The following is a 10,510-nucleotide window of genomic DNA, read 5'->3' as shown; positions in this document are numbered from 1 at the left end:
CCTGCTGAAGACTGACTAAAAGTAATCTGGATTAACCTAGGCAGATTTTTCACCACAGCTACCACTACAAAGACCAAATTCACTTGCATACAGTGCAATAAGTGTTCCAGGTACCTTTTTTTATAGAAGCAAATACTTGGTTGACAGTATAACTGGGAAGAATTTCAAGGACTTGACATTCATCTTACAGTGGTTTATATGATTAGTTTAGGTTAGCCTTTTCCAAACTGTGGGGGGAGTATCCTTCCGGGGGCTTAGGGGGTGGAGAGTGGGGCATGAAAGGTACAAGGGAGAACATTGCAAATCATGGTGGCACTTGGCCATATCCCCCTATTTCAGCCGCTCTTGTGACCCCTACTTCAGCTGCCACCTACACTTCTCCTGCCACTGCTTCCCCTCTCCACCACTGGTGGGAGGAAGTGGCAGCTGAAATAAAGGGGAATACGTGAGTGCCTAGCTTTGTTACGGTTGGCTATAAACCCACAGGTACGGGGAACTGTGGTTTAGATTATAAGTAAAGTAAGTATTTGTCTTAAGTAAAGTCCTTGTAAGTAAAGTATTGTCCTTAAGTAAAGTATTTGTCTTCCTACTAGGTACTTGCATTCATGTGATGGTGGTATGGGTGAAAGCTGATGGCTGATCTCACAATTAAAATAAAAATGCAAACAAGAAATCTGTATTCTTGATTGTCTAGCAAATTCACTTCAATATTTTCCTGTTACTTTCAAACATTAAATTAGTCTTGAGGAACTCTCTGCTCTTCGTTGTCCTGTAACCAGAATTCAGGTTTGTCAGAGTAGAGAAGTCTGTAAGAGTGAGAGAAAAGGTGCAGTTTCTTCCAACGGTGCACAGCTTGGGAATGCTTTGTCTTTTCTGTATACTACAGTACAATCAAGACAAAGCTTAAAGCACTTGCTTGTTTCTTAGTTTTCTTGTTTGGACATTTCGTACTATTTCCCCAGGAGTTGGAGGAATTTGTATAAGTGCACTGTCTTGCTTTGTTAGAATTCTGTTTTTAGCAATATGTAAGACCCCAGGCACCCAAAGCCTTCCTGCATGGCTGCCATCAGTGAAAAGTTGTTATTTTGGAATTAAGAAAGCCAAGGATGTATGTGTTTGCCAAATCCATTTTGTAAAACAATGTTCTTTAATTGGTGCTTGCCATAAGCTGCTGAGGATAATGAGATGCTGTCTTCTATAAGCAACTTGGTAGCAGAGTCTCCAGTAAAGAACTTGCCAATTAAGGTCATGCAGTCATGCCATTCTAAAAACTCACCTCTTCTGCTCGTCATATTGTCACTTCTTCCTTTTCTCACCCGCACTTTTGTCTCATTAATTTAACATTCAGCTCTAACAGGCTATATTGTTATTCATTTGAAAATTATTGCAGTTTTCTCAGTGTTATTTGAAAGGGCGAAGATAATTGCATGTTATAGTTCTAAAGAAATGGTTTTTCCAGAAAGGCAAGGAACTATAAGCTATAGTGTGGAAGCTACTGGGAATCAAGACTCCTACGCTCTCTGAAAGGCCTCGAAACTAATTTTCTGTGTTATGAAGAAATCTACTTATACTTCCTCTGTTTCCTTTCCACACTTTATGAAGTGCCTTCTTCACAGGTATTATTATTATCAGATATTGTGGGGTTTAACAGTCAGGAAATGCTTTGAGTTTCTTCAATTAGAAGAATTGAATTTGCAGAGTTTCTTGGTTTAACAATGGAAAATATTTTATTTTTTTTTTCTTTCTTCCCCCCACCCCCCTTTTTTTTTCCTTCCCACTCCAGTTCAGCAAATGCTACTCCTGAATTTGAAGGCCGGGGAGGAGAAGAGCTGGGCACAGAAATAGCAAATACGTTGTACAGAATATTTAGTAATGACAGCAGCATAGATCTAAAATCGCTTTGTATTAACCCCAGAGATCACTGTTGGATTCTGTATGTTGATGTCTTGGTAAGTAAAGCAAAAGGAGAGTGAATGAAGTTCAAGACACTGGTCCAGGGAATGTTAGTGTGCATGTTATATAAAAGTCAGTGTTCTCTTAAATAGCACAGAATGTCTGCACCTTGCTATAATGCTGTGTGTGTATGGGGTGGGGGTGTTTCTTAACGCTATCATTGCTGCTAGATACCTGAAACAGAATAAAAAAGAAATTTCAAGAAAATGATTGGCTTTGGTTTGTTTTTGGCTTTTCTATACAAAGAGTAACTTTTACTAATTGCATGGGTATAGGGCAAGTGACTAATAATGGAAACAAAATTTTGTCTGTTTTGATGTTACCTTAGTGAGTCGCTAATGGCAATAGCATGTTTAAAGCTCTCTGAGAGAGATACTTGGGTATGGGTCTGAGAGTGAGGAAACCTGAGTTGCCACTTTTGTATTTGTCAAATGTGTAACTGATAAATATCTCAAGGAGTTTTTCTTAATCTAGATCTGGCAACATTTGTAAAGTCTTTAAACTGTGCAAAGCTCAGTGAATATGAATATTCTTATCAAAACCAAGTGTAATATTTTTAGAAAATGAGAACACTCAAACTGAGAAGAGGCCTAAACAAATAAATGAATGTAAAATGCAAACCCATTATGTTCTTTTAAAAAGGCATTAGTCTAATTGTAGTAGGCATGGTGCATACTGTGACTTACTTTGCTGTACAGAATGATCAAACATAGTGACATTTCATAGTCGCAGCAGCCTGCTTATCAGAGCCTAAAATAATTTAATAGAAATGGTAATTTTGGTTCTGAGGAATAGCACAAGAAACTTCAATTATTTTGTAATTATGAACAGAGCTGCAGAATATTAAGTACTGTGCATATTTCTATGAAGTCAGTAAATAACTTTTAGAATCTCATATTAGGTTCAAATATTGCAAGCAAGATGCTTCTTGCTTGAAAAGTACATTATGACATCATAAAGTGTGCCCTCACACTAATTCTGTATACCTAATATATGATAGAATAATGCTAGCTATAGGGGAGGGTTGGTTCTTTTCCAAATTTATATTGATTAAGTTTATTTCCTTGTAGCTGTTCTCTTTTTACACAGTCTGTCATTTACACAGTCAGGTTCATGCCTTTCAATCACTTGGAAATTGTCCTAGTGAATCAAAGTTTGTCTTCTAATCTAAACAGTAACACAAGGAATATTCAAAGGGTTAGTAAGGATGAAAGTCTGGTCTTTAAAGACATCTGTAACTCTTCCTACTATTGTACTGGAGCCAGGGGCTCAGATATTATACTTAAGTATTGCATTAGAGATACAGTTTAGTGGAAATGCACATCACATCCAGGTTAATATTAAAAAGTAGACCTTTTTCTTTTTGCTTCTGTATAATCCTGAACAAATTTAGTAAGAGAACTCTTTGGACTGCATTTTTGCCTTCTCAGTGCATAAAAGTAGCTCCTTTTTAGTGTTAAAGTTGCACAGTAAATTGAGGGGAGAATAGACTTGATTAAAGTTCCATTTAAAGGTTTAAAAATGCAAAATTCTTGCATCAGAGTGAATACAGCACGGCTGTTTCCAACGTAGCTTGTTCTGAAAGATCTCTCTGATACCAGTGAATTCTTTGTTCATTTCTCCTCACTATTTATTTACTTCTGTGACCTTGTGGACAGTTAGCAGAATTCAGCTCCTTTTTAAAAGTTGAATTCCCTAATTGCAGCCTTAGAAAGAGAGAAGATTTATCTTTGAGATGTTTATGGATAGTCACATATACAATAGGAAAAACAGACACTGTATAAAATATTTTTGCTAGTGGCCAACAGCATTAGTTTGACACTTGTCTTAACTGCTATACAGTCCCACTGCAAATGTTTAATGGACTGCAGGGAAAGTAGCTCTTACCTATACAGACTTCAAATTCACATGCAACCCTCTCCTGCCCCAGGGTTCTCAGCTAACGTGTTGGATGCACATTGGTGTTTTCAGAGGAAATGATTGTTGCTCTTTATTGGGGAAAAAAAAAATGGAATTTTAAAAGAGCAGTATAGAGCGTGAGCATGGTCTGAATCACAGAGCTGCAATTTTTTGCATGCACATTTTTCTTCTGTATTTGATATTAAATGTCCTAAAAGCATTTTTACTGTGTATTTCCATTAAGAAGGCTATAAACTCTGTCAGATTGTCCCAGCACCATGTGCTGGAAGAAGGAGAACTTTACAGTTTTCCCACCATAGTGCACACGGGGAGAGTCCATTAGGTGCCACTGAAGTCTTAGCAGTTCCCTGATGAAAACCAATAGGCAGGGTTTTTTGTTCACTTTGAATGTCTATTCTAAAATATTTTTCAGTCTTGGCAAAGAAAAATTTCCTCCAAGAAGAATGAACAGGTTTGGCTCTTCCCCCACACTCTTTTGAATTACTGATGAGCTAAAAGTGTGCAGTTTAAGAAGATGGGCACAATTCTCTTAACTTATTTTTCCTTTCTGCAACTCAGACAGCTGAAGAGGTGTTCTTTAAACCTAACTTTGCCCAGCATAGAACGTTTCATCCTAGAAAAGGTGGCTCGTTTGTTTAGGCACGAATTGTATTGAGCCTAGCACACTAGGTCCCTAGCTTGTAGGTGCCACTGCAATACAAATAAGGGTTTACAATAGAAGTCTGAATATAACTTTAGCAACAGCGCAGGCACATTCCGTTATTGTACTTAAATAAAGATATTGCCCCTTAATTGCATTTAACCAGCAAAATCCAGTAAGTGCTGAAAATATCTGATTAACCAGTCTGTATCCAGCAGCTGTTACACACAAATAATATGATCACATCCAGGGCCAGATTAGGACATGCTGGGACCCTAAGCTATGTCAAATTTAAGAGGCCCCATAGCATTACCAAAAAAATCCTGTGTTTTCCCCACTGCTTGCCCAGAAATAGCGGGGGGAAGCTTGCACACGACTGCTGCCACCTCCATTAAGCACCCAGTGCCACTGCTCTGTGTACAGCTGGTGCTCCAGCACCGGCCGCTGCTACCCCCCATCCCTCCCCAGCATTTTCAAATTTCTAGCACATGCTTGGTCCCGAGCATGCCAGATTTGTGAAGTTTTACTGGCGTTTTTTTCGTATTTAGAGGCCCCTCATAACGTGAGGCCCAAAGCTGTAGCTTACTTAGCTTGTGCCTAAATCCGGCACTGATCACCTCTCTTTTTATCCAAAGATATCTGTGTTTTTGCATCACCTCTCTATCCAAAATATAATCCTAGTTACATTTTAATTAACTTAGTTAATTCATTGTGGGACTTTTTTTTAAGAGGATTAAATTGTCCGTACATCAAAATTTTGCACATGAGCTGAAATAATTGAAAAGCACATGTGTACTGCTTGTTAAGGTAGGGAGGCAAGTGGTTAGATCTTTACAGAAGAAAGTTGACAATTCAGAGTAGAAAATGTAGTCTGCAGAAGTCACACTTTGCTACCAGATGCTTTTTTCTACAGTGACTTCTGTCATCTACAGAAATGGGGGAGTTAGAGCAGCAAGAAAACTGGAATACGTGTAGTATTCTGCACAGGTTCTCTTTGTGTATGCCTTGTCTCTCTCTTATTTCAGTTACTGATAGAAAACATGTAGGCCATCCTTTCCTTTGAGGGTCTGATCCAAAACACATTGAAGTCATTCAGTCTGCATATTGAATTCAATGAATAGACTTTGGATTAAGGTTTTATTTAAACTGTGACCTTTTATTTAAATTATGACCTCATCCCTGTGCTTTTACAGCAGTAAAAAAAATGACCTGGCTGTTGTTTAACTTAAATCCTTGCTCATTACAATATCCTTCTAAATAAGATTTTTTTCATTTATTCCTTTTTAGTGAACTTTTTTCCATGACATCTGTTAAGAATGAGTGTTGCAATTATTTTATTTTGGGTTTATTTTTAAATGTTGCCATAGCTACAGCTAGCTGAAACTTTTTTTGAATTGCACATTTTAGCAAATTTAATTTTTCACCACCTGTTCCTGTGACACCTTTCCATCAGCTGTAGTGGGTAGCATATGAAAATGATCTTTACCACTGCATCTTGAAAACACTGTGCTGCATGCATTTCATTTTAAACTTCAATCTTAGCTGTAGAGGAGGCCTAAGTAAAACAATATTTTAATGTTTCAATGCCGGAACTTCTCAGGTATTATTTTGATTGATCTTAAAGGCTGTTTTTTGTCTCTTCTTACCTCAGTTACTGGAATGTGGTGGAAATCTCTTTGATGCAATCTCTGTTGCAGTGAAGGCAGCTCTTTTCAATACAAGGTAAGGCACAGATCTTGAGTTTTGGGGTCAAAGGTAAATTTCTAATTGGAGATGAGACCTTTTTTGTTTAATCTTCAAATATTAAGGGAAGGAAATAATCTCTTGGGCAACTTTTTATTCAGACAGTGCAGTTCATTGACAGGCAAGTGAAAGAAACCTGTGATTTCAGTCTAATTTCTAGTGAGCAGGTGTTCTACTTCATGCTGAAGGCACTTTCTGTCAAAGCTTAGAGATGGAGCATGGCAATTTTTGTGTTATCTGGTCACTCCCTTACAAAGATAGACATATCCAGAAAAAGCTTGCTCTGATTGTTTGCCTGATGAGACTTCATAGCCTGATTTTTTTTTCAGAAGTACTGAAAACTGATGGAAACTGGAAGTGTTCACCCCTGAAAATTTAAGTCTCTCCATGTATGGACCTATCCACCTGTGACTACTTCTAAATTTAGTCCTTTTTTAAGCAAAAGTATTTTAGTTTTTTGTTAACACGTGCAAACCATGGTTTGTAGTTCTTTATAAAATTACTTAGAGAAACAGCTGTTGGGACAAACAGAGCACAGCAAATTGTTGTTCACGTGCCATGCTGTCCTAGCAAGACTGTCAGTTTTGCATTGCTGACTCTCGCTGCACATGGAAGGGATCTTCATGGGAAGCAGAGTCTGGAGCAGAAGGGTACCACTTCTTGATCTGTTTGCAAGTGGCTGCCAACTCCCATGCTGATGGTATACATTTAGCTATGCAGACCTGTGCTTAGTTGTAAGTTAGTTAGTACAATAATGGTTAAGTTCTGTGAGCAGGCAGGGGACGAACCGCCTCAGAAATCTAAATCTAACACTTCTAGTTTACTTGTCAGCAGTCCTTTCTTCTGGGGGATCTCCACAGCAGAATGAAACTTCAGGAAGAGTTCTCCAAAAACTGAAGCTTGTGTTGCAGGCACAGGGGGGCTAAAGCCAATTTCAAAATGCCCCACAGCAGTGTATTGTAGCTCTACTGAAATCAGTGGAGTTAATTTTGAGATCAGCTTGCTGCCATATAGATGAAAAACAACATATAAGAAAAAGTGTGGCTTTGAAGATGCACACTGTGTACCAGGTTATTAAAAGGCTTGTTCACATGTAAGCAAAAAGAGATTGAGATAGAGATTGTAACTCCTGTGATTTAATCATCCCCTCAATGTTTTAATGGGTAGAGCATTTCGTAATGTGTAATAGATTAAAGATTTGTTCTTGCACTTTGGGCAGTTGCCACAGATGTGAGAATTCTCCAAAGGGAAAAGTTATGGCAGAAATTTTTATGAGAAACTGCCTGATACAAGAGTCTGCTCTGGTACATGATTCTATGCTTTATTTATGGTCTGCCCAGACTTTTTCCTATTTTAACTGAATAACTTAGAGGGAAGTATGAAAACAAAACAAAAACAACATTACGTAAACAAAAATGTACTTGGAAGAATTACAGTAAGTCTTCCAGTATAGTGCTTAAGTATGAAGTAAGAAGAACTTTAGCTATAGAGTATATGAAGAGACCACCAAATTCTTCAATTTATTTAATCTCTGGCCTTCAGAACTGAAAGGCTGTTCAGCCTCTACCCTTTTTCCATTGTCTCAGTTTTTTCAGAAGATGGCTTTATAGACTACCGTAAAGCTGCCTGTGATGGATACTTACTCCCAGAAAAAAATCATTTTGGTTGTGTTTAGTTTTTAGAAAGGCTAGTTTTAAAAGAATATGTCAGTGTCAGACAGCTCAAATTTAACTGCTCTGAGCCTGAGTCTTCTATCAACTTCTCTTTTTCAAAATCTCATTAGAGCAATACTGCTTCCTTACCAATTCACTTATAACTAAATTTTATTATAAATGTTTTCAGAGCTTTATATACCAGTCTTAAGGTTTACATGCCAATCTTTAAAAAGAGCTGCTTTTGACTAAAACATGGAATCTAAAGTGAAGTTCTAGCTGCAGAAGGTTTTTTTGGTACTCAAATGCCTACTTAACCCATGTATCTTCATCCTTAAAAACAAACTCTGGTTTCTATGAGAGCTCTGCCAGCTCTGTACTTGAGGCTGGAAGGAATCCATAATGGAGAATTCAGGGGGTTTGTGTAAGTGTCATTGGACCTAAATGATCTTTTCTTTCAAAATGACACCATTGTATCCAACACAAGCACATACATTAATCAAAATATGTGCCCAGGTTAAGCACACATTTATTTGACCCTAGTGGCTTCATCTCCTCTTGACTTGACTCTCTCTTGTCTTGGCTTCTCTCCTCTTGTCTTCATCTCCTCTTGTCTGTTTCTTCTTCTAGTCTCAACCAAAGCGTCGTGGCCCACAGTGGTACTGTGAGATCCTTTTAAGGGTGCTACCAGGTGCAAACACCTACACATGATTCACAAGATGAGCCTGGAGATTCCTAATAGGAATCCATAGTGTTAAAAACTTCTGACCTGTTGTGGTCTTTCTGAGATTTTTGTAACAAAAGAATTGATCTCTTATTTATTTGACTGCAAAAAAAAAAAAAAGTGAAAATTAAGACCTGGCATTTTCCAAAGGATGCCTTGAGTTTAATAAGAGATACCTCAAGTCTGATAAGCTTGAGAACTGTTGCATAGTGGCTTTCCAAATCCTAGCTCTTGAAATTCTAGCATGTAGAGAGGTTTTAACTTTCCCTCTTGCACGTATAAAGAAGCAACCTGCCATTGACATCTTCATGAATTGCTTCCAGTTTCATATTTATTTCATAATGATGTAAAAAAATGACTATGGATTTAATTTAGCATACTTCCCAGTGTGTACCTCCTTACTTCCCTCAGCATGTCAAACACTGCTTTTATCTTCTGCAAGCAGTCTTGCCACTGTTGTTTATAGAAACCTTCTCCTTCATACCCTGTCATTTGGAGCAGCCTATGGATAGCTACTTTGGGTTTTTTTTGTCATCTCACTTTTTAATACTGTTAAAATATTTTTTACTGAAAAATAGTTGTTTTTGTATGTCTGTTCTTATGTAATTCTACAAAACATTTTAAATAGTCTCTATGTAAGACTATTCAAAAGAGTTGCATTTTATTCTGAAGATCTTCATTTTATATTGGGTCAGTATTATGTAGGGAATGTGCCTTGCTTTCCCATGACACTGGATAAGTTCTTTGCAAAGTACTTAATGATAAATTTCTGCATGTGAAATGCAAATACCTTAAAATAAAATGCTAGGACTGATCTAATGAACATTGTTGTTACAGAAGCAAAGCTATTTTACTGGCCCCTGGCAAAATATTTAAGTTATCTGTTGCAGCATGCACACATTAACATTCAGAATCTAGTTATACATGACGCTGTGCTGCAAAAGTATTAATACAAATACATGCTGCCTTTGCCTTGAATATCTGCATGGCTTCTAACTTTCCAGGAAAGCATGGAGATGTTTTATATTTTTCAAGTACAGATGTATAAAAGACTGGTTTTCTTTTTAATGCCCTAGAACTAAACATTTTCCAGGCTATGGCAACTCTTTATGGCAACAAGCTTCCTGGCATCAGTGGTCCTCAGTAGAGCACCAGGGTAAATGAGACCCTTCACTTGAACGACAAGATACTGAATGCTGAGAATAATTATATAGGGACATGGGACTGTCCGACTAGAAGGAGGCCTCTTAAGTCACCGAGTCCAAACTAAAATTGTTCTGATTGTATTCATTACCATAAGTAACCTGGAGCTAAAACAGTTCTGCAATATTTCTATAGCACTTACACATTCTGCACATGCAGTAGTCAGTCGGTGGAGATTCTTGAGGGTGATAACATGGCATACATGTTAAAATAAATATCCTAAATAATTCCTGTTCTAAATAACATGAAATAGGTCTTGTATGTTACTTCATGCATGCACAAATGTTTGAAAAAATACATACAAATTCTTCTCTGTATCTTGTTGGTACAATCTGTTCCAAAGATAGTGGAAGAATCCATTGCTTTCTTTTGATTAAATTGTGTTGTGAATCTATTCTGTAATGTTTTTATCATTGGAAGGCCATTCCATGCTCTAGACTTCTTCCAACTGATACCTGATTTTTGTTGCTGGATCTATTAGCAATAAAAATTGAATGTTTGGGTGATTTTTCTACTTCATAGATATCTAGACCAGAGATTGAGAAATTAACCACATATTTCCCTTTACTAGGGGGTAGAAAGCCTGCCAGCTAGAGACTGATAAAAATGTGAAGGTAGGAGCCTAACCAACCAAATCCATCACCTCAGCATGAGATCCAGTCCTATGTTTCTCAG

At 37.5% G+C, this 10,510-nt stretch overlaps 1 protein-coding gene across 2 annotated transcripts in view; it reads left to right on the top strand.

The window, feature by feature from the left end:
• Positions 1-10,510, top strand: part of EXOSC7 (exosome component 7) — a 30,066-nt gene that overhangs the window by 13,324 nt on the left and 6,232 nt on the right. For both annotated transcript variants that reach the window (XM_006020651.3, XM_025200294.1), the window contains exons 4-5: positions 1,784-1,949; positions 6,165-6,235. In XM_006020651.3, coding sequence (XP_006020713.1) covers positions 1,784-1,949; positions 6,165-6,235 — 237 coding nt within the window. The remainder of the gene's footprint in view (positions 1-1,783; positions 1,950-6,164; positions 6,236-10,510) is intronic.

This window comes from Alligator sinensis, unplaced genomic scaffold, assembly GCF_000455745.1.
Source record: "Alligator sinensis unplaced genomic scaffold, ASM45574v1 scaffold54_1, whole genome shotgun sequence".
NCBI classification, from domain to species: Eukaryota; Metazoa; Chordata; order Crocodylia; family Alligatoridae; genus Alligator; species Alligator sinensis.
This window is presented reverse-complemented; position numbering and strand designations above follow the sequence as displayed.